The sequence below is a fragment of the Oncorhynchus tshawytscha genome, linkage group LG10 (assembly GCF_018296145.1).
Source record: "Oncorhynchus tshawytscha isolate Ot180627B linkage group LG10, Otsh_v2.0, whole genome shotgun sequence".
Classification (NCBI taxonomy): domain Eukaryota; kingdom Metazoa; phylum Chordata; class Actinopteri; order Salmoniformes; family Salmonidae; genus Oncorhynchus; species Oncorhynchus tshawytscha.
This window is the reverse complement of record NC_056438.1, coordinates 68,413,453-68,436,444: the sequence shown is the minus strand read 5'-3', so window position 1 is coordinate 68,436,444 and position 22,992 is coordinate 68,413,453. Positions and strand designations below refer to the sequence as shown.

The 22,992-nt window shown below is 41.6% G+C and overlaps 1 protein-coding gene across 2 annotated transcripts; it reads left to right on the top strand.

The window, feature by feature from the left end:
* Nucleotides 1-494: 494 nt before the first annotated feature.
* On the top strand, nucleotides 495-18,043 carry LOC112260790 (kidney mitochondrial carrier protein 1). Of its 2 annotated transcripts, XM_024436141.2 has the most exons (9): nucleotides 495-734; nucleotides 842-989; nucleotides 5,782-5,876; nucleotides 9,761-9,846; nucleotides 12,012-12,107; nucleotides 12,192-12,316; nucleotides 12,427-12,553; nucleotides 14,525-14,605; nucleotides 16,360-18,043. In XM_024436141.2, the coding sequence occupies exons 1-9, from the start codon at nucleotides 671-673 to the stop codon at nucleotides 16,399-16,401; spliced, it is 864 nt and encodes a 287-aa protein (XP_024291909.1). In that variant the 5' UTR covers nucleotides 495-670; the 3' UTR covers nucleotides 16,402-18,043. The 2 variants fall into 2 exon arrangements, with proteins under 2 accessions (XP_024291909.1, XP_024291910.1); XM_024436142.2 differs by having other exon boundaries at nucleotides 601-734; nucleotides 12,012-12,316.
* Nucleotides 18,044-22,992: the final 4,949 nt, after the last annotated feature.

Below are 22,992 nucleotides of genomic sequence, written 5' to 3'. Positions count from 1 at the left end.
AAATCCTGTTGCTAGCAGTAGGGGGAGCCAGTCACTCTGTCCTAAAAAAGAGAGGATCAAACAAACACTCTTTGCCTTTTATTATTATATTTATCTTGTGTTGCTTTTAGCTACTTTAATTTCAGATGAGTGTTTATCACAGCCTTATCAACTGTTTATTTAGTAAGTGTAGGACCTAGTTGAACTTTTTTATTGGTCTATTTACTCATTTACCACCTGGTGATGTCACCAGGCAGGCCAAATCTCATACCCAAACAGGCTGACATTTAAGGCAGTCATTACAAACAGCTCTTACACGTTTTCTCTCTGCCTCGTGGCAAAATGTGTATAATTGCAGGATATTATTCTTAAAGCAGCAACAACAAAAACTAAAACTGTATCTGGATCAGTGAGCAAACTGTGATCGTGGCAGCGCGCGCAACCCTGATCCACTGCTACTATGGCAACAGCTGTGGGCGGGGTTATAGAAAGAGCAGGTGGGAGTGGCAACGCAATGTGCTACACTACTGAAAAGAGAGAGGGAACTGAATAAGTGTGCGACAGTAACCTTTTTACCGGTGTATTCGTTAGTCTCTCCGGTTGTCACTAATAGTGTGCTTACCACAGATATTGCAACCACAACACACCGGTATACTTTCTGTCTACCGGAATAACTACAGTGTGTATCCAAATGTCCAACTTCAACTGGAAACCTTTCGTTTTCGGTGGTCTGGCATCCGTCACTGCAGAATGCGGTGAGTTTTTACTTATTCATTTTTTACTAGACATAGGTGTTTGAGGTGGACTAACATTAATTTACTGTCATTGTTTCTCAATTGATGTCTTTCTATCCGTTGTGTAGGTACATTTCCTATAGATTTGACCAAGACGCGGCTGCAAGTTCAAGGCCAAGTGGGCGACAGCAAGTACAGAGAGATTCGATACCGGGGAATGTTGCACGCCATCGGCAGAATATGCAGAGAGGAGGGAATAAGTGCACTTTATTCAGGGTGAGTGTTGACCAGTCTTATGATGATGATTCCATTTTTATTGAAGTCCTTTTCTGCGTTTTGCACAAAATTAGCACAGATTAAGCCTAGTTCTAGAATAAAATGCATGTTCAATTCAGATTCACCATTGAAATTTGTTATTCGTAAAGGATTTGTTTTATTAATCTGTCTCCATCAAACCTGCTACTCAATAAATACCGAGCTATTTGATCATCTGTGTGTTGATACACATGCCAGTGAAGTTTCCAATAAACTAGGGGTTCCTAAACATTTTTGGCCAACGACTACATTTTGATCTGGAACTCTGGAAATTCTCATGACCCCAACCATGTGAAAAATTGTAACCTCTTAGAGCTACCCCCCCCTACTTTTTTTCAATTTCTGCCTGAAGACATACCCAACTCTAACTGCCTGTAGCTCTGGCCCAGAAGCATGGATATGCATATTCTTGGTACCATTTGAAAGAAAACACTCTGAAGTTTGTGTAAATGTGAATTGAATGTAGGAGAATATAATACAATAGATCTGGTTTAGATAAAACAATTTTTTTTTTAAACATACTTTTTTATTTTTGTAATCATCAAAATGAACAAGATAAAACAAACATTCAGATAGGATGATGGGGACAATTTCAGTGAAAAACATAAGAGGGCAACAGTACTTGTGCAAAGTTTCAGAATGGTAACTTCCAAAATGAGTGTGCTACATGACATTTATCATGAAGTCACCCAGGTGTCCCACACAAGTAGCCCAAATGTACCCAAGTGGCCAAATTGGTGAAGGTAGACATTTTGAAACCAATAACTATATACAAAATGCCATTCTAACACACTCCTCCAAAAATGGAGAAAAAAATATGGGTAACTATTTACACACTTTCAATATTTGGAAGACCCTCAGTCCTCTCAAATCAAATTTATTTATAAAGCCCTTGGTACATCAGCTAATATCTCAGTGCTGTACAGAAACCCAGCCTAAAACCCCAAACAGCAAGCAATGCAGGTGTAGAAGCACGATGGCTAGTAAAAACTCCCTAGAAAGGCCAAAACCTAGGAAGAAACCTAGAGAGGAGCCAGGCTATGAGGTAGCCAGTCCTCTTCTGGCTGTGCCGGGTGGAGATTATAACAGAACATGGCCGAGATTTTCAAATGTTCATAGATGACCAGCAGGGTCTAATAATAATAATAATAATAATAATAATAATAATAATAATAATAATAATAATAATAATAATAATAATAATAATAATAATAATAATAATAATAATCATCATCACAGTAGTTGTAGAGGATGCAACAGGACAGCACCTCAAGAGTAAATATGAACAGTTTAGGGTTCCATAGCCGCAGGCAGAACAGTTGAAACTGGAACAGCAGCAAGGCCAGGTGGACTGGGGACAGCAAGGAGTCATCATGCCAGGTAGTCCTGACGCATGGTCCTAGGGCAAAACGGTGACATTGTTCCTCTTCTGCAGGCATGTTACAGATTATACACAGTGGCTACAACGGTGTCCTCTCCATTCAAAAAATATTCCTCCACTTGGGAATCGCTAAATGAATCGTCCTACAACACTCTGTCTCTCTTTTCCGATCAATTTCTTCTAAAATGTGTTCATCTGTATATCTAGACTTAGATTTAGCTTTCCCTGACTTAGTCGCCACACTGATTGATATATAAACAGCTGAATCTGCGCGTTTACCAAAACAACGCTGTGCCTAAAATGCGTAGCTCCTTCTGCAATAAAACTTCAATAGCGAATGACTCTCTTTACGACATGGGTTGGTCTTCCAACACACAACCATTGCATACTGCCGTTTACCTCAGCTCATTGGCTATCTACCCAGCTAGATTTCAAGACTATCAGTGGTCATTGGGTTAAAATACAGTCAATCAACGAAACAGTGGTCATATCATTGGTGCACAGTGATGTCATTACTTGTTGTCTTCAAATCGGTATCTTTCAGTCAATACGTCCCGCGAAATGGCCCATCAGGTTTGGTTGTGTTACAAACAAACTAGTTGATTGCAATGAAACCAAACATGACTGGAAAAGTCACGTTCTGTGTGGGTTATTTACCTGGAATGTGTCGTCGAAAATGGAATGAGACGGAATTCACACAAGCGGTTCACAAAATGTTTCGTGTTAGGCTATAAAAACGGATTTTATCAAACAAAAGATCATTCATTGTGCAACAATGAGCATTGGGATTGCAAACAGAGGTAAACTATTTACTTTAATGCAGCATGTGATTTTGTTACGCCTGTGCTGGTTGAATTTTTTTTTTTTTTTATGGGTCTCTATACTCAGATAATCGCATCGTATTCTTTCGCAGTAAATTATTTTTTAAATCTGACAACGCAGTTGGATTAGCAAGATTCTAGGCTTTCGATACATGTGAGACACCTGTATTTTCATGACTGTTTAATATGACTATTTATGTAGCGATCACCGTATGTTGTGGAATTTCAGCCCGCTACCGGGTTCCGTGCTCAGAGAGGTTAACAGTCAATGTTAACTTTTTTACTTGGTGCCATGGCAGTCAATTGATTTGTTTTCTCAATTCACCATCGCATAGTTTTAATGTGGGGCTATGATAGTCAATTGCAAATTAGTCTGATGTTTTATCTCACCATCACTAATGAGATGGGTGTTCTTGATGCATGTTGAGTCAGCGCTTCTCAAAGTCAGGGGAATTGGTCGACAGTGCGTATCTCAGCTGCCACATCCAACCTGAATCGATATTATAATGAAGACAAGAGCACTGATGATGCTGGGGGAAAAATACGAGGTGAAATCAGGACGACCGTGACCTTTCTGGTCGGAAAGTCAGAGCTCTAGAAAGGTTCCTGAGTTGGAATTCAAAGTTGGCTGACCGGTTAAAAGATTTTTCCCAGTTGGAGCTAATTTTTGACAAGTTCCCAGTTGTCTTAAATGCAGTATTAATGCTCAGAGGGAGATGGCAACATATTTCCACAGGTGGCACAATGAGGCAGATATTTCACTGGTTATATAAATGTGAAGCAGCTGCTTGGCGTTTCCACTCACTTCCAAATATGAACGACATGGATTTTGGCCTACATTCTGCTACATTTCTCATTGGTGAAACACTTGGTCTCAGTACAATTTTCTGTTCCCAAACTATAATATTTTACGAACATAGTGGCAATTTTTGTAGACTTTTTCTGCCAAAGTTTTTTTTAAATTGTGTTTAGGAGTGCAAATGTATATTGAGTTATTGCACACGTGCACTTCAGAGTAGGCGTTCCCTAAAAGAAATATGCAAATGGAAGTGCCAATAGGATTACGCTAGCTCGTGCTGGCACTGCCCACCTCCTTGCTTGTTCTGTTCACTGACTAATTGGTTCCCATTTGAAATGACAGGCTGTGGTTTATCTTGGTTTAGTTATAAAGATCTTTGGTATTCCCTTTGAGTCAGAACCAAAAGTCCTCCTTAGTGACCTGTGAATGCATTTGGTCACATGACAGCTCAATCAACAGATCCAGGATCAAAATAAAACGGATTGGGAAGTAGGTCCCAATGTGCTCTTCTAAGCGTTGGAGGTGAGCAGTCATTATGTGTTTGTTTGTATGACACTTACTGATGCTGTTTCCTGTTTGAAACATGCACAGCTGAGGGAAGGGGGCATGCTTCGCTTTTGAAAGACTCTCCAATAAGAATTCTTTCCTCTGAATCCACTGATTCGGTCACTCATCTGTAGAATGTTTTAGTATTTCTCCTGTGTGCTTACGTTCAGTTTCCCAAACATGTATGTTACATATGCAAGGAGACAACTTTTTAACTTTTTTTATTTTTTTAAAATTATTTTTATTATCATTTTATTTTTTATTACATTTTATTTTTTTACATTCAATATGAACAGTTCCTCTCTGAACGTGAGAAAATATTTCAAATACATCGCCTCAGAGTGAAATGGAACATTGTCCTGCTCTGATTCCATATCTCCACTTAGTTTTGTGAACAAGTGTGTGTGCAGGGAATGTGGTTTGATGTAGTTTAGTCTTACTTACCTGCTGCAGTATAGCTCGGAGTTCTGTGCTCCGCTCCTTTGCCGCCAGTTGCTCTCGGTGTAACATACAATGCGTCCATATGGCAGAGAGAGACGCATTCATAACTAGAGTGCAGAGGCCATCCCGCCATAGATGGAGCCCCATCTGTGCAAAAAGCCTCCACCATTCGATCCAATGGAATTGGTTTTAAGTCAATATAGTCACGCAGCAAACTGAACATCCCCTGTGCCGTTACATCAAGATGACTTGGCCTCCACAATCACTGGACATAAACCCAATTGAGATGGTTTGGGATGAGTCAGACCGCAGAGTAAAGGAAAAGCAGACTCCTTCAGGTCTGTTGGAAAAGCATTCCAGGTGAAGCTGGTTGATAGAATGCCATATGTGCAAAGCTGTCATCAAGGCAAAGGGAGGCTATTTTGAAAAATCTCAAATATAAAATATATTTTGATTTGTTTAACACTTGTTTGGTTACTACATGATTCCATATGTGTTATTTCATAGTTTTGATGTCTTCACTATTATTCAAAATAAAGAAAAATCCTGGAATGAGTGGGTGTGTTTATCTTTTGACTGGAACGTTTTTTTTTCAGGATTTTTGAAATTCTCCCATGACCACATTTTCGTATTAGGAGACCCCACATGGGGTCACGACCCCTAGTTTGAAAACTGCAGCAATAAGTGGAAGTCCTCCTTTGCTTGTAACTGTTAAGCCTGTTTTATTTATGCCATACTCACGCGTTGTGTGTTTCTGTGTTGCAGTCTCGCCCCTGCAATGTTGCGCCAGGCATCCTATGGGACCATAAAGATTGGCACATACCAGAGCTTCAAAAGACTACTGGTGGACAGGCCAGAAGGTAAGAGAACGCACACACATCAGGGTTTTAGATCTCATAGCTATTTATTCACCTTGTTACATGTGTCCTAAATCTGTCTGTAGGGTGTGTGTGCATTGCAATGTACACTGACTTGGCTATATCTACATCTCACACACAGTGTTAACTCAAAATGACACAACGACTAGGTTCCAAATTAACAAAGTTACCTACCACAGTACTTCGTTGCAATTACACTCAGGCCCGGTCCATCAAAGTGAGATTCTTGCGCAGACTCACTAACAACAGAAATATAGGGAAACTTAACATACAGTACTAGTCAAAAGGTTGGACACCTGCTCATTCAAGGTGTTTTCTTTATTTTTACTATTTTCTACATTGTAGAATAATAGTGGAGACATCAAAACTATGAAATAACACATGGAATCATGCAGTAACCAAAAAAAGGTTCAACAAATCAAAGTGTATTTCAGATTCTTCAATGTAGCCACCCATTGCCTTGACAGCTTTGCACACTCTTGGCCTTCTCTCAACCAGCTTCATGTGGAATGCTTTTCCAACCGTCTTTAAGGAGTTCCCACATGTGCTGAGAAGTTATATATTTGAAGAATCTAAAATGCTATTTGATTGAACTTTTCTGGTAACTACATGATTCCATGTGTGTTATTTCATAATTTTGATCTTCACGATTCTTCTACAATGTAGAAAATAGTAAAAATTAATGAGTAGGTGTTTTCAAACTTTTGGCTGGTACAGTGTATGTATGTATATATCTCCCAGTCACTTTCATTGCGATGTGCACATGCTATAACTATAAAGTGTGTATACAGTGGGGCAAAAAAGTATTTAGTCAGCCAACAATTGTGCAAGTTCTTCCACTTAAAAAGATGAGAGGCCTGTAATTTTCATCATAGGTACACTTCAACTATGACAGACAAAATGAGAGAAAAACATCCAGAAAATCACATTGTAGGATTTTTTTTAATGAATTTATTTGCAAATTATGGTGGAAAATAAACTTTTGTTATTGACCAAATACTTATCTCAATACTTTGTTATATACCCTTTGTTGGCAATGACAGAGGTCAAACATTTTCTGTAAGTCTTCACAAGGTTTTTACACACTGTTGCTGGTATTTTGGCCCATTCCTCCATGCAGATCTCCTCTAGAGCAGTGATGTTTTGGGGCTGTTGCTGGGCAACATGGACTTTCAACTCCCTCCAAAGATTTTCTATGGGGTTGAGATCTGGAGACTGGCTAGGCCACTCCAGGACCTTGAAATGCTTCTTACGAAGCCACTCCTTCGTTGCCTGGGCGGTGTGTTCGGGATCATTGTCATGCTGAAAGACCCAGCCACGTTTCATCTTCAATGCCCTTGCTGATGGAGGTTTTCACTCAATCTCACGATACATGGCCCCATTCATTCTTTCCTTTACACAGATCATTCGTCCTGGTCCCTTTGCAGAAAAACAGCCCCAAAGCATGATATTTCCACCCCCATGCTTCACAGTAGTTATGGTGTTCTTTGGATGCAACTCAGCATTCTTTGTCCTCCAAACACGACGAGTTGAGTTTTTACCAAAAAGTTATATTTTGGTTTCATCTGACCATATGACATTCTCCCAATCTTCTTCTGGATCATCCAAATGCTCTCTAGCAAACTTCAGACGGGCCTGGACATGTACTGGCTTAAGCAGGGGGACACGTCTGGCACTGCAGGATTTGAGTCCCTGGCGGCGTAGTGTGTTACTGATGGTAGGCTTTGTTACTTTGGTCCCAGCTCTCTGCAGGTCATTTACTAGGTCCCCTCGTGTGGTTCTGGGATTTTTGCTCACCGTTCTTGTGATAATTTTGACCCCACGGGGTGAGATCTTGCGTGGAGCCCCAGATTGAGGGAGATTATCAGTGGTCTTGTATGTCTTCCATTTCCTAATAATTGCTCCTATTGCAGATTACCTTACCTATTGCAGATTCAGTCTTCCCAGACTGGTGCAGGTCTACAATTTTGTTTCTGGTGTCCTTTGACAGCTCTTTGGTCTTGGCCATAGTGGAGTTTGGAGTGTGACTATTTGAGGTTGTGGACAGGTGTCTTTTATACTGATAACAAGTTCAAACAGGTGCCATTAATACAGGTAACGAGTGGAGGACAGAGGAGCCTCTTAAAGAAGTTACAGGTCTGTGAGAGCCAGAATTCTTGCTTGTTTGTAGGTGACCAAATACTTATTTTCCACCAGATTTTTCTGGATTTTTTTTTCTTCTAATTTTGTCTGTCATAGTTGACGTGTACCTATGATGAAAATTACAGGCCTCTCATATTTTTAAGTGGGAGAACTTGCACAATTGGTGGCTGACTAAATACTTTTTTTGCCCCACTGTATATATATCGATGTAAATAAGAGTTGTACAATTAAAGGTCAAACTGCATTTCAAACAGCAATAATCTAATGAATTCCGGGCGTGTGAAGTTATACCTAGGATAAATATAAGCCTTACACAACCATAAGACCCACTAATTATTTTATGAAAACAGTTTAACCTCCATTTTTTGGGGGGGACACACACTAATCACTGATCTGGCTTTCAAGTCTATGAAAATGCCCTACCCAGGCATAATGGATATCCACTAATAATAACTAACTTCTTGTATTAGGCTATAGAAAATGAACACGTCTCATCAATCTCTCAAGGCCACGTGCTAGTGATTAGCCAGCTAATCTTTATACTTTATTTCAAGTTTAGCAAACTTCAATCTATTTGCTAACTAACAAGGTTGAACAGTTGATTTGTTATGAACACAATGTTCTGTTTGAAAAAGCATGTTAGCCTGTCCACTTAGGTCACGATTTCAACATCTGAACAATCTTATTTCTCAGAATGGCGAGTTGCCAATTCGATATATAATTGTGTTTTATGCTTATTGCACATTTTATAAAACAGACTAGACAGCTAGTTTAAGTCTTTGGCTAAATTGCTGCTAGTGGTACCGCAATGTCGTGAGTGATTCTGGAAAATGTATTTCCAGTTTGTCAATGTTCATTGATACTCACGTTTCAGTAGGTTCTGCTCTGCGTGCAATTTGAGTAGTTGAGACATTTGAAAAGGATATCTTTAGAAAAGTCACCTTCTCCCCTGAGACATTATTTTATTCATGTGTATTGGTGTCCATATGACCATTTTTTTTTTCTTTTGGACTAAATAGCGAGTTGAAACCACTTGTCAGAGGAAGATGTGATCTCAACTTTGTTGGCGTGAGAGACATGGAGGGGCTTAGTGTGTGTTAACAGAGGAAGAGGCCGATGTCTTTCCATGGGCTTATTTTGGACCTAAGTTTTTTCAACTGCTTCTCCTGTCTTTGGGACAAGGACTCTCATTGTTAGGGCGGAGACGTGCATCTCATTATATACAGATCTCTGGTGTAAATGGGAAGGTGCACAGAAGGCGCGAAGGAGACGAGACTAAACATACAACATGAGAACAAGCAGACATGTTCAGAAAAGTTACTTGATTCTGTTATACAGGCATTTGGAATAACACGCAAAAACATATTTCAAATGAATTTGCTTTATTAAAATGTATTTCCCAGCCCTAAGACTAGGTATGAGAAAAGAAGACTAGGTAGGAGCTATGAGATGCCATCTGGGGCATATATTCCACAGGACAGCAAAGCTCCTTATGTGCTAGGCTCAGAACATGCTACGAGCGTACCTACCCCAAGCTGTGTGAAGGTTGTAGGTCAAGTTAATGTGTGTGACCCAGTTTCTGCTGAGAATAATATCTCCATTATACGCTATTGTAACACGGACACACACATCATAGAGGTAGTGTGTGCGCGGGTGAGACTTAGAGGAACTATTATTCATTGTACAAAGACTAGCCTGAATTGAATTTCTCCTCTCTTTCTCAGATGAGACGTTGTTGACCAACGTCCTGTGTGGTGTTCTGTCTGGAGTCATCTCCTCGTCCATCGCCAACCCAACGGACGTACTGAAGGTAATGAGACACACACACACACACACACACACACACACACAAACATTTGTAAACGTTGTCAGTAGTTTCCTGGGTATTAGAAGCCAACAGAGACCGGCAGGGTTGATCTGAACAAAATACAGTGTTTTGGCTCTGTTTCTTTGTCTCAGAGCATAAGCAGTGATCCTCTCTGGGCCTGCCTAAACCCCTAGCATTCAGGCTGAGCTGGATTTCTACATTAATACGGGATCGGTGTTCCCCCTCCCACGGGATGGTTGAGCTAACATAGGCTAATGTGATTAGCATGAGGTTGTAAGTAACAAAAAACATCTCGGGACATAGACATATCTGATATTGGTAGAAAGCTTCAATTCTTGTTAATCTAATGGCAATGTCCAATTTACAGTAGGTATTACAGTGAAATAATGCCATTCTATTGTTTGAGCAGGGTGCACAGTTATGAACTTGAAAATGTATTAATTAACCAATTAGGCACATTTGGGCAGTCTTAATACAACATTTTGAACAGGTATCCAATGGTTCATTGGATCAGTCTAAAATCTTGCGCACACACTGTTGCCATCTAGTGGCCAAAATCTAAATTGTGCCTGAGCTGGAATAATACATTTATTTTATTTAACTTTTTATTTAACTAAAGTCAGTTAAGAACAAATTCTTATTTACATTGGCGACCTACCAAAAGGGGATGGGGGCTGGGATTAAAAAAATATATTTTTAAATATAAATTATAAGACAAAACACACCACGACAAGAGACAACATTACATAGAGACCTAAGACGACAACACAGCATGTTAGCGACACAACACTGTAGCAGCTGCAGTAGATATCTCAGATGGGGGGGGGAGTGAGGCCTAAGAGGGTTTTATAAATAAGCATCAACCAGTGAGTCTTGCGACAGGTATACAGAGATGACCAGTTTTACAGAGGAGTATAGAGTGTGGTGATGTGTCCATTAAAGAGCATTGGTGGCAAATCTGATGGCCGACTGGTAAAGAACATCTTGCTGCTCGAGAGCACCCTTATCTGCCGATCTATAAATGTCTTTGTATTCTAGCATGGGTAGGATGGTCATCTGAATCAGGGTTAGTTTGGCAGCTGGGGTGAACGAGGAGTGATTACGATAGAGGAAACCAAGTCTAGATTTAACTTTAGCCTGCAGCTTTGATATGTACCAAGAGAAGGACAGTGTACCGTCTAGCCATACTCCCAAGTGCAAATTCTTTCTCTTGCATTTCAAAGATGATGGTACAAAAAAAAACTCGTGTTTTTTTTACTTTATCTTTTAACAGATCTAATGTGTTATTTTCTCCTACATTCATTTAACATTTCCACAAACTTCAAAGTGTTTTCTTTCAAACGATATCATTTAAATGTCATTTTAAGCGGAAAATGAAAAAAGGGTCAGATCCTTAAGAGGTTTTAATGGATTGGAGGGTGTGTGAGGGGGTGAAAGTACTTGCAGTTTCTAAATAAGGTTCCTACATTAATTCTATGGGTACAGGGTTGTGTCTGGGGGGGAGGTGGGGGTTGAAGTGTGTATGGGAGGGGGGTCACTGAGATATTTCCAGACTCGTGCCCACCAGAAATAGCCATATCATGTGGGCGTATGTGTGTTTTTAGGATTTAATTGGGTTGGCTGAAAGTTAGAACAGTGTGTTTTCAAAGGTAGTGTGTTCCCTTTTGCGCTGTGTGTGTGTGTGGGGGGGGTCGTTGGTCAAGTGCTTAGCTCTATTCACACACTTAAATAACCCTCTGGACATACACACACCACTCAACCAGGTATGCAGGCAGATTTATATTTCCCTTTAAGTTTAAGGATGAGACTGATCTGCATTCAACACATTAACATTGTTATTGTTATCATTTGTTTGGTCTTAAGAGCATTGGCAAGGCTTTAAGTAGGCCAGAATGCAGAACACAGTGGGTCAGAATGCAGATGAGGACAGCTGGTGAACCCTTGGCACCTTAACATCGTGGCTCTACACACACCTCAGCAGTGTTTCCCCCTAAGCTTAACTATTTGTGGCAGATCACCGAAGGCCATGTTAAATTGTCATCCAGTGCTGATAACTCTCACTAGTCTCTCCTGTCATCTGCATACTGGTTTTCTGTTCATTTGAGTTGACTTTTATCCTAACAGTTTTTCCTTCCTGGTGTTCCCAGATCCGTATGCAGGCTCAGGGCAGTGTGATCCAGGGAAGCATGATGGGAAACTTCATCAACATCTACCAACAGGAAGGAACCAGGGGGCTGTGGAAGGTAGGTGTATGGACACACACAGTTTCACACACACACACACACACACACACTTTTAACCCCCCTCACTCTCTCTCGCTCTCACAGGGTGTGTCTCTGACAGCGCAGAGAGCAGCCATCGTAGTGGGGGTGGAGCTTCCTGCCTATGACCTCGCAAAGAAACACCTGATTATGGATTGTCACATGGGTGACAACATTTACACACACTTCTTGTGAGTGACATCATCAATGCTCACCCACCACTCTGTTAACTCTCCACAAGAGAGCAACATATGGCTGCGTAAGACTAGGGAACCTCTGACCCTTTCCCTCTGGTTCCCAGGTCCAGTTTTGCGTGTGGTCTGGCGGGGGCTCTGGCCTCTAACCCCATAGACGTGGTCCGCACACGGATGATGAACCAGACATACGGAGCTGTCACCTACCAGGGAACACTGGACTGCTTACTTCAGGTAGGTAGGCACACCAGGGTTATGGCTGGCTTTTTGGCCCAAAGATCAAATAAATTAGCACCGACTAATTGTCCAGGAGAAAGGGGGGTGGGATGGAATCCCATTACAAAATAATGCTTTTAGTCTGGAAATATCAGTCGATGGAAATACATTTGAATGGTCATGCTTATCGCAGCGGTCTAAGGCACTGCATCTCAGTGCTAGAGGCATCACTACAGACCCTGGTTCGATCCCGGGCTGTCTCACAACCGGCTGTGAACGGGAGTCCCAATAGGGCGGCGCACAATTGGCCCAGTGTCGTCCGGGTTAGGCCGTCATTGTAAATAAGAATCAGGTTTGTGATGACAATGTGCGTTCATTCAATGCTATGATTGATCTCCTGAAGAAGCTATCCCTTTTCCTTTCTGTATCCCCAAATGTTTGGATATACAGGTAAAGTTACTAGGTTGTTAGCTAGCTAGCCAATGATGTAACCATTTGTTTACACTTTTTAAAGTCATGTTAATGGCCCGCAAATAATTTTATAAAGGCCCAAAACATGGTTTATGAATGGGAAATGTGATCTGCTATAGGAAGATAAAAATGTTGTTCCGGTAATATGGGTCAGAACCTGGTGGGCTAGAAGCAAGCCATTTTTGCTGTAGTAGTGGTGCAGCCTTTACGCGATTGACTCTGCACTCACTTTTTCTCTAGGGCACTCCAAACAAAGTGAAGCCTTATTACAGCAGTTATTATCTGGGAGATTTTTTTCCTATTCGCACCGTGCTCCCAAAATTCCTGGATGAACAGCAACATATTTTGTTACATAGAGCTCAGGGTTCATGTCTATTTTCATTAGTTTGTATCTTATTTATTATGAGGCCTGTCTTGCCTAGCCAAAATTATTTTATAGAGACTTCCATATGCCATTAAAACCAGCCTATTTCTCATGTTCTACTGGTTTTCAAATCAACTTTTATTTTATTGTCAAATAGCCGAACTTTATTCCTTGTCATATTAGCAACCCATGCTAGTTGCATCTTTAGATCTCCCATATTTCTAAAGATATTTTAATCTCTTTCACATGAAACCACTCGCATGTGTGGTGCGCTTCTGGCACCTGGGTTTCTCTGCTAATTGCATTATGGAACCAGCATTCGCGCGTAGTTTACTGCTTTGTGCGCATTGCTGTGCTTAAACGATTATTTCTTCACATTATATCAAAATGTTAAGCTAATAGATCTGATCTGTTGCATCAGTCTCATTGCTTTTGAATTGATTTATTTTTTGGTGTAACATAGGACTACTGGTTGTAAAGTTTGGGATCTATTGTCCCAGAGTCTGTTTTGGAATAGGCTATTTATTTCTCGCACAGAACAACATGCTGACCAATAGAATAGGGGAACTTTTCTACTATGGGGGATAGTAGATTGACATAGACTAGTGGTTTCGCTGTTCGTTACTCCGCTAATATTGGTATTTCTCAAATGTCCGGTAAATAAAAATGCTGAAAGTCAATTTTCCTAACGGAAACCCTGATGATGTTCTGTTATACTCTCCACCCGGCACAGCCAGAAGAGGACTGGCCACCCCACATAGCCTGGTTCCTCTCTAGGTTTCTTCCTAGGTTTTGGCCTTTCTAGGGAGTTTTTCCTAGCCACCGTGCTTCTACACCTGCATTGCTTGCTGTTTGGGGTTTTAGGCTGGGTTTCTGTACAGCACTTTGAGATATCAGCTGATGTACGAAGGGCTATATAAATAAATTTGATTTGATGACACACCATATGAACCAGGGGTGTAATCATTAGTCTAAACACCTGCAAAACAGAATGTATTGGACAAATTCAGGTAGGTCCCTCCCCGTTCTGTTTAAGAAGTGTTTTGCAACAGAATTGGCATTATGAATACAGCCCATAGATGCGGGGCAATGATTGGTACAGGGCTCTGTGTGTGTGTGTGTGTGTGTGTGTGTGTAACGTTTTGTGTCTTTAGACGTCGCGGTCTGAGGGCTTCATGGCACTCTACAAAGGATTTTTCCCCAACTGGCTCCGTCTCGGCCCATGGAACATCATCGTATCCTTTCACCTACTCACAGAAGTGTGTTTATGTTTTCATTTGTGTATGTTTATCTACCACTGACGGGTTGCACCAGAGTCGAGGTCAATTCCAGTTTAATATCAATCTGTAGAGTTGGTCATGGAGTTTCTTTATAGGAATGCAGTTCCTAAATTTACTGGAATTTTGATGGAATTGATCCCAACCTTAGTTTGGACATTCCAATGGCACCAGAGGGTGAATCTAATGCCAGCTAACGCAATTATGTAATGCAGTTGCACACACATTACAGCTGCTGTAATAGCAATCCAGTTTCACCTAGGGTAACAGAGGGATCTAGGACCAGAATGGTGGTGAGGAAGATGGAGGGTAAGGAAGAGGGGGAGGAAGAAGGGGGTGGGGGGAGAGAAATAAACGGGAAGGGTTTATGTTTGGAGAGTGGCCGAGTCCCTTTGGTGCATTAAGAGAGAGGGAAAGGGAAAGAAGATTTGAGGGAGAACAATAGGGGGAGAGAAATCTGTTCCCTGTGGCATGATGAGGCTGGTTTACAGTTGGTCTGTAGACAGATGTCTCGGTGACATCATGAACGAGTATAAACCCAAAATGATAGCTTCTGCATGACTTCTAAATAGCCTACTTTTATTATTTTATTTGATTCATTATCCACCAACATTATTTACAATTTACAAAAAGTCACGGAATAAAAGTACATTTTCATCTGAGAATTTTACAACTCATGCACCGTCTTGTCACAGGTGGATTTGGTCTTGTTGCTGTAGCAGCCCAGTAACCACAACGGATGTTGCGACAGTCGCACAGACATTAACTTTTTTCATGTCTATGCAACAAGGAAACCAACGGTCTACAGACATTCCATCGGAGTATAAATTAAATGTTTTGAACAGTGACACTTGTTACATTCTAATTAATTATCTACAGATATGGCATTAGAACAAGTATAAACCTTTAGGAGAGTGGGCCTATAGATTGGGCAGAGGTAGCAGCTATAACTAAACCTCAGCCATGTAATGTGATTATTACATTGAGGTAACCAGGGGATCACGGACGGGAGCTAGGAACCTGTGACCAGGGGAGCTAGGAACGGGTAACCAGGGGATCACAGAAGGGAGCTAGGGACCTATAACCAGGGGAGCTAGGAACGGGTAACCAGGGGATCACAGAAGGGAGCTAAGGACCTGTAACCAGGGGAGCTAGGAACGGGTAACCAGGGGATCACAGAAGGGAGCTAAGAACCTGTAACCAGGGGAGCTAGGAACGGGTAACCAGGGGATTACAGAAGGGAGCTAAGAACCTGTAACCAGGGGAGCTAGGAACGGGTAACCAGGGGATTACAGAAGGGAGCTAAGAACCTGTAACCAGGGGAGCTAGGAACGGGTAACCAGGGGGTCACCGAGGTGAGCTAGGAACGGGTAACCAGGGGAGCTAGGAACGGGTAACCAGGGGGTCACCAAGGTGAGCTAGGAACGGGTAACCAGGGGAGCTAGGAACGGGTAACCAGGGGAGCTAGGAACGGGTAACCAGGGGGTAACCAGGGGAGCTAGGAACGGGTAACCAGGGGGTCACCGAGGTGAGCTAGGAACGGGTAACCAGGGGGTCACCGAGGTGAGCTAGGAACGGGAATGGTAGTCTACAGGGTGGAGTGGACGTGGTGTGTTTGATGTGTTATGTTCCTAGCAAAGCTCCTGCACGGAGAAGGATGTTTTTATTTTTTATTTCTCTCTTTCTGTGCCTTGTCCTTAACTCCTCCTTAGTTCTTTGTTACCTACGAACAGCTGAAGAAGATGGAGGTCTGATGGAGAGAATGAAATGTAGCGCTGTGGAGAAGAGGAAAGAACTCGGCCAGAGAGGGGAAAGAATGGACCAAAAGAGGGGTGGACGTATCCTGTCTAGCCTCCCACTTCTTGTCTGGGTGGTGTTGACCACGCCCCCTCAGACACATTTCTCCTTTCTGATTGGCTGCTTACGTAATGGAGCTCTGGTTGGTTGGGAAAGAGGAAGTGAAAGTTGCGGTCAATTGCACCATCAGAAAGCAAGGTGACGCGAAGACCATAATTTTGAACCTGGCCCTAAATTATGTATTTATTATTACGTTTTGAATCTGTCGAGCCTCAACCGCTGGTATCATATAAACACACAAGACATGGACAAATGTGGGTTGTGAGTTGGGGGTTTGTTACTACGATGATATATTTCTATTTATCCGGACCTTTGCAACCGAGGAAATTTATATGACCGGACCTTCTAAAATAGTACTTGAGTACCCCTGATGTACAGGATCTCAAATAATGTAAAAAGCAGTCACTACTTACCTCAGATTGTATGGATTTCAGATGCCTTGGTGTGCGTTCTCTGGTTGCAAGAGGGACTGCCAAAAGAAGCTGTGGAAAAGACTGCTAACTTTGCCATTTACTCAAGGACTGGCCACTTTCTGAAACCCTAGATGTCTGTGCAGCCACTGGAAAGCTTCTATTTGTTATGATGGTTGGCTGTGGGTTTGGATTTTGTATGTCAGAGTATTTTCTAATTATAGAACTGGGTTGGTAGGACTTTTAATGGGGCTAGTTGTATAACCAGATTAAGATCAGAGGTCAGGTGACCACTAACTCTCTCCCACACACCCTTAATCACACACACACACACACACACACAATGGCACATAGGTTATTAATGCCAGGGTGAATTGGCTCAGTGTATTGACTCACTCAGTCATGTGGGCACCCTTAGAACAAACTTTCTTCATTTCAGGATGACCTGGCACAGTGTATGAATGACCTACACACAGTTAATGGGGACGGTGTGTACGGACTATTCTGGGTTCATATTATTAATACACTCTGGACAGCCTGATTGGCACGCCGCCCCTTACGTCATTTCAGGACCCCTATCTCTGACACACACGCGGAGCCCCAGTTCTTACTCTGCCACAGCAGCAGAGACTCCATATTATATCCCCGTTCAGGTCGAGGTGTCCAATCCAACCTATTTAACCTTTCATTTACAGGATATCTCTTAAACTTCCAGAGAGACCTGCCTGTAGTCTGACCTGGCCTATGCAGTAACAGGGAAGTGAATGTCAAGAGAGATGGCTGTTGTATATTTAGCCATTGCACCTGACTACCAATGCCATTCTGTGTGCTGGTGTTGTTGATTTGCCATTTTATGATCCCAAGACACAGAACAAATGTACATGTCAACTAACTGTTAATCCTCTATTACACTTTGTTCTTCACCATTATCAGTTAGATCGTTTGAAGGTGAGCTTGCTAGTTTTTTCTTTTTTCTTGAGTTAAGGTTGAACCTCGGACTGTGTTCATGTGACAATATGGTTATTGTATATGGTTTGTTTATAGCCCCCAAAGCCTTAATTCCAATGTGTCACTGTCATAGCCCCTTAAACACTTATGTTATCCGTATTTAAAGCAAGGCACACATAAACTTCTGACTGGTCTCATGTTTTACTTCAACTGGGAGTAAAGCCCAGTCTATTCACTAGGATGAAACTAAAGCAAACGGGGCAAAATGGGGATGGACTACCTGACGTTAAGAAACGCTTGTTTTTCCATTCCGAAAATGTTGGCTTCAGAGTGCGCTAATGAAAACGACCGTGAACTTGTGATCTGACCAGGAATGTAATGAGCATATAGACTCCGTCCTAGTCTATTGACCAATCCTGTATTGACACCTAGTCTCTAGGAACATGCAAAATCATATGGTGAAAATTCAGTTTATGGCTTGATTCAATCCGTTTTGCAGAAGTTCAGTGCTATAGCGGGATTGAAATGTGACGGTAATTTACGATTTGAACCGACATGAAGCATTCACTGAATGCACTTTCTGTGACCAGGGGAACATGGCCTTTACATTTCAATCGCGCTGAACGTCCATGATCAGTATAGAATCGAGTCCTTGGACTATCAAGGCAATATTGCTTGCTGTCCAATTCTTTCATATCAGCTATGGATTTGTCATACCTGTAATTTCCTACATGGAAGTCCCACTAGACAGTTACACATTCGTCCACAGGGTGCCGCTGTGTACCATGTCTATGCATAAGCTCTCTCTTGCAGACACATTTTTACACTCAGGACCCAAAATCTAGCACCACCTTGTTTTAAAATACACACACACACACTGATTCATGAATAATTCAAAGGCTCTGATCTAATTGTTCTTTATTTCAGTGGATAAATATCCTAGGTTTCCTCACCAGTTTTTGAAGAGATGGGACTGCTGGGGAGAGATTGCCATGAACCCTGACTGTGTGTATGAATGCTTTAGTTATTTTATTGACAGAGACACCATGGGATGGACTCATTAGATGTATATAGATGGCTGTTATTCTAACTTCTGAATCTGAGCCATGATGGTGTATTTTTACTGCAAAGCTTCACTTCTTAAAAAAAATATTTAAAAAATGCTGGTGTTTTCAGTAATTTCACAGTGGAGCAAACTATCTGACATATGAAGGCAATAGAACCAAGAACAGTCCAAATGCGTAACTCAAAGCTTACCAACTACACACACACACACACACACACACACACACAGGGCTTCTCCAAGAGCCAATGGCCATGGGGGGTTCCAATCACCATGGTGCATTGTGGGTAGTATTCATTCCTTTTTTGCTCCTGGGGTACAGGGGTTGGCTTATTGTGTTGGAGGGATCTGTATGTGTTAGAGGAATTGGGTTCTGGACTCCATTCCAAATTCTCCTTGATTTGCTCAATAATGAAAGGACAATAATATAATTGCTTGCAATGTACTTTTTTGCAATCATGTAATTTTGGTAATGGTGAGAGGTAAAATACTTTGCATAAATTGCCTACATTACTACAAATATTAATAGCTAATTATGGAAAATAAGAAACAAGATTTTTAATATACAGTGGGGCAAAAAAGTATTTAGTCAGCCACCAATTGTGCAAGTTCTCCCACTTAAGATGAGGCCTGTAATTTTCATCATAGGTAGACTTTAACTATGACAGACAAAATGAGGGGAAAAGAATCCAGAAAATCACATTTGTAGGATTTTTAATGAATTTATTTGCAAATTATGGTGGAAAAATAAGTGTTTGGTCAATAACAAAAGTTTCTCAATACTTTGTCATTGCCAACAAAGGGTATATAACAGAGGTCAAATGTTTTCTGTAAGGTTCTCACACTGTTGCTGGTATTTTGGCCCATTCCTCCATGCAGATCTCCTCTAGAGCAGTGATGTTTTGGGGCTGTTGCCCAGCAACACGGACTTTCAACTCCCTCCAAAGATTTTCTATGGGGTTGAGATCTGGAGACTGGCTAGGCCACTCCAGGACCTTGAAATGCTTCTTACGAAGCCATTCCTTCGTTGCCCAGGCGGTGTGTTTGGGATCATTGTCATGCTGAAAGACCCAGCCACGTTTCATCTTCAATGCCCTTGCTGATGGAGGTTTTCACTCAATCTCACGATACATGGCCCCATTCATTCTTTCCTTTACACAGATCATTCGTCCTGGTCCCTTTGCAGAAAAACAGCCCCAAAGCATGATGTTTCCACCCCCATGCTTCACAGTAGGTATGGTGTTCTTTGGATGCAACTCAGCATTCTTTGTCCTCCAAACATGAGTTGAGTTTTTACCAAAAAGTTCTATTTTGGTTTTATCTGACCATATGACATTCTCCCAATCTTCTTCTGGATCATCCAAATGCTCTCTAGCAAACTTCAGATGGGCCTGGACATGTACTAGATTAAGCAGGGGGACACGTCTGGCACTGCAGGATTTGACTCCCTGGCAGTGTAGTGTGTTACTGATGGTAGGCTTTGTTACTTTGGTCCCAGCGCTCTGCAGGTCATTCACTAGGTCCCCCCGTGTGGTTCTGGGATTTTTGCTCACCGTTCTTGTGATCATTTTGACCCCCACGGGGTGAGATCTTGTGTGGAGCCCCAGATTGAGGGAGATTATCAGTTGTCTTGTATGTCTTCTATTTCCTAATAATTGCTCCCACAGTTGATTTCTTCAAACCAAGCTGCTTACCTATTGCAGATTCAGTCTTCCCAGCCTGGTGCAGGTATACAATTTTGTTTCTGGTGTCCTTTGACAGCTCTTTGGTCTTGGCCATAGTGGAGTTTGGAGTGTGACTGTTTGAGGTTGTGGACAGGTGTCTTTTATACTGATAAGTTCAAACAGGTGCCATTAATACAGGTAACGAGTGGAGGACAGAGGAGCCTCTTAAAGAAGTTGTTACGGGTCTGTGAGAGCCAGAAATCTTGCTTGTTTGTAGGTGACCAAATACTTATTTTCCACCATAATTTGCAAATAAATTCATTAAAAATCCTACAATGTGATTTTCTTTTCTCATTTTGTCTGTCATAATTGAAGTGGACCTATGATGAAAATTACAGGTCTCTCATCTTTTTAAGTGGGAGAACTTGCACAATTGGTAGCTGACTAAATACTTTTTTGCCCCACTGTGTATGTGTGTGTAATACAAATTGAGGTGAGGGCGATGGAAATGCATTTGGCCGTTGATCTACTTTTGTTCTGTAAATGGCACTGTGTGCTCTTTTCGAAGGATGGATCCCAGTCTTTTCAGGGCTGTGCCATATTGTGGGTCGGGGGTGGTCTGCCAGGCATTGGTATGACAACCCAACTCTAGATGAGGGCTTTTAGCGGTGGAATAGTGGGGACCAATTGGAGGTTTACTTAGTAGCAATGCAAATATCATGGTACAACAATATAGACACTCAATTATCATGTTACGTTTACAAACATATATTTTGATAAATATAATTGTAGGTTGTCTCATGGTGAAATAAATATAGCCAGTTATAATTGTAATGGCTTAGCAGATAAGAAAACAACACTAAGGTTCTTTACCTGGCACAACAATTTTTAGAATTGTGCCAGTTTTGTGGAAAAAGGATTGAGGGGGACAAAATATATTTCTCCCATGGGCAAAGAAATGAAAAAGGGGTGATGGTTTTAATTAACAGTAATTTTGATCCACATTTTTTTTTAAATTTCATTTAACCAGGTAGGCAAGTTGAGAGCAAGTTCTCATTTACAACTGCGACCTGGCCAAGATGAAGCAAAGCAGTTCGACAGGTACAACAACACAGTTACACATGGAGTAAAACAAACATACAGTAGAAAAATAAGTCTATATACAATGGGAGGTAAATGCAAAAAAAATTTGAAAGGCCATGGTGGCGAAGTAAATACAATATAGCACGTAAAACACGAACAGTAAATATGCAGTGGAAGAATGTGCAAGAGAAATAATGGGGTGCAAACGAGCAAAATAAATAAATACAGTAGGGGGAGAGGTAGTTGTTTGGGCTAAATTATAGATGGGCTATAGGTGCATGGGCTACAGGTGCAGTAATCTGTGAGCTGCTCTGACAGTTGGTGCTTAAAGCTAGTGAGGGAGATAAGTGTTTCCAGTTTCAGAGATTTTTGTAGTTCGTTCCAGTCATTGGCAGCAGGGAACTGGAAGGAGAGGCGGCCAAAGGAGGAATTGGTGTTGGGGGTGACCAGAGAGATATACCTGCTGGAGCATGTGCTACAGGTGGGTGCTGCTATGGTGACCAGCGAGCTGAGATAAGGGGGGACTTTACCTAGCAGGGTCTTGTAGATGACCTGGAGCCAGTGGGATTGGCGACGAATATGAAGCGAGGGCCAGCCAACGAGAGCGTACAAGTCGAAAGCCTTTGGTCAGGTCAATGAATACGTCTGCACAGTATTGTTTCTTATCGATGGCGGTTAATATATTGTTTAGGACCTTGAGCGTGGCTGAGGTGTACCCATGACCAGCTCTGAAACCATATTGCATAGCGGAGAAGGTATGGTGGGATTCGAAATGGTCGGTAATCTGTTTGTTGACGTGGCTTTAGAAAGGCAGGGTAGGATAGAGAGTCTGTAGCAGTTTGGGTCAAAAATGCTTATTGAAATTCTCAATTATAGTGGATTTATTGGTGGTGACAGTGTTTCCTATCTTGTGGGCAGCTGGGAGGAGGTGTTTTTATTCTCCATGGACTTTACAGTGTCCCAGAACAATTTTGAGTTTGTTGCAGGAATCAAGTTTCTGCTTGAAAAAGCTAGCCTTGGCTTTTCTAACTGCCTGTGTATATTGGTTTCTAGCTTCCCTGAAAAGTTGTATGTCACCGGAGCTGTTCGATGCTAATGCAGAACGCCATAGGATGTTTTTGTGTTGGTTAAGGGCAGTCAGGTCTGGAGAGCACCAAGGGCGATATCTGTTCCTGGTTCTAAATTTCTTGAATGGGGCGTGCTTATTTAAGATGGTGAGGAAGGCATTTTAAAAAAAATAACCAGGCATCCTCTACTTACGGGATGAGATCAATAACCTTCTAGGATACCCCGGACAGGTTGATTAGAAAGGCCTGCTCA

Coding starts and splice junctions, on each gene's coding strand:
- LOC112260790 (XM_024436142.2), top strand. CDS start 671: ATGTCCAACTTCAACTGGAAACCTTTCGTTTTCGGTGGTCTGGCATCC. Junction 735..841: donor ATCCGTCACTGCAGAATGCG/GTGAGTTTTTAC, acceptor TCCGTTGTGTAG/GTACATTTCCTATAGATTTG. Junction 12,554..14,524: donor CACTGGACTGCTTACTTCAG/GTAGGTAGGCAC, acceptor TTGTGTCTTTAG/ACGTCGCGGTCTGAGGGCTT.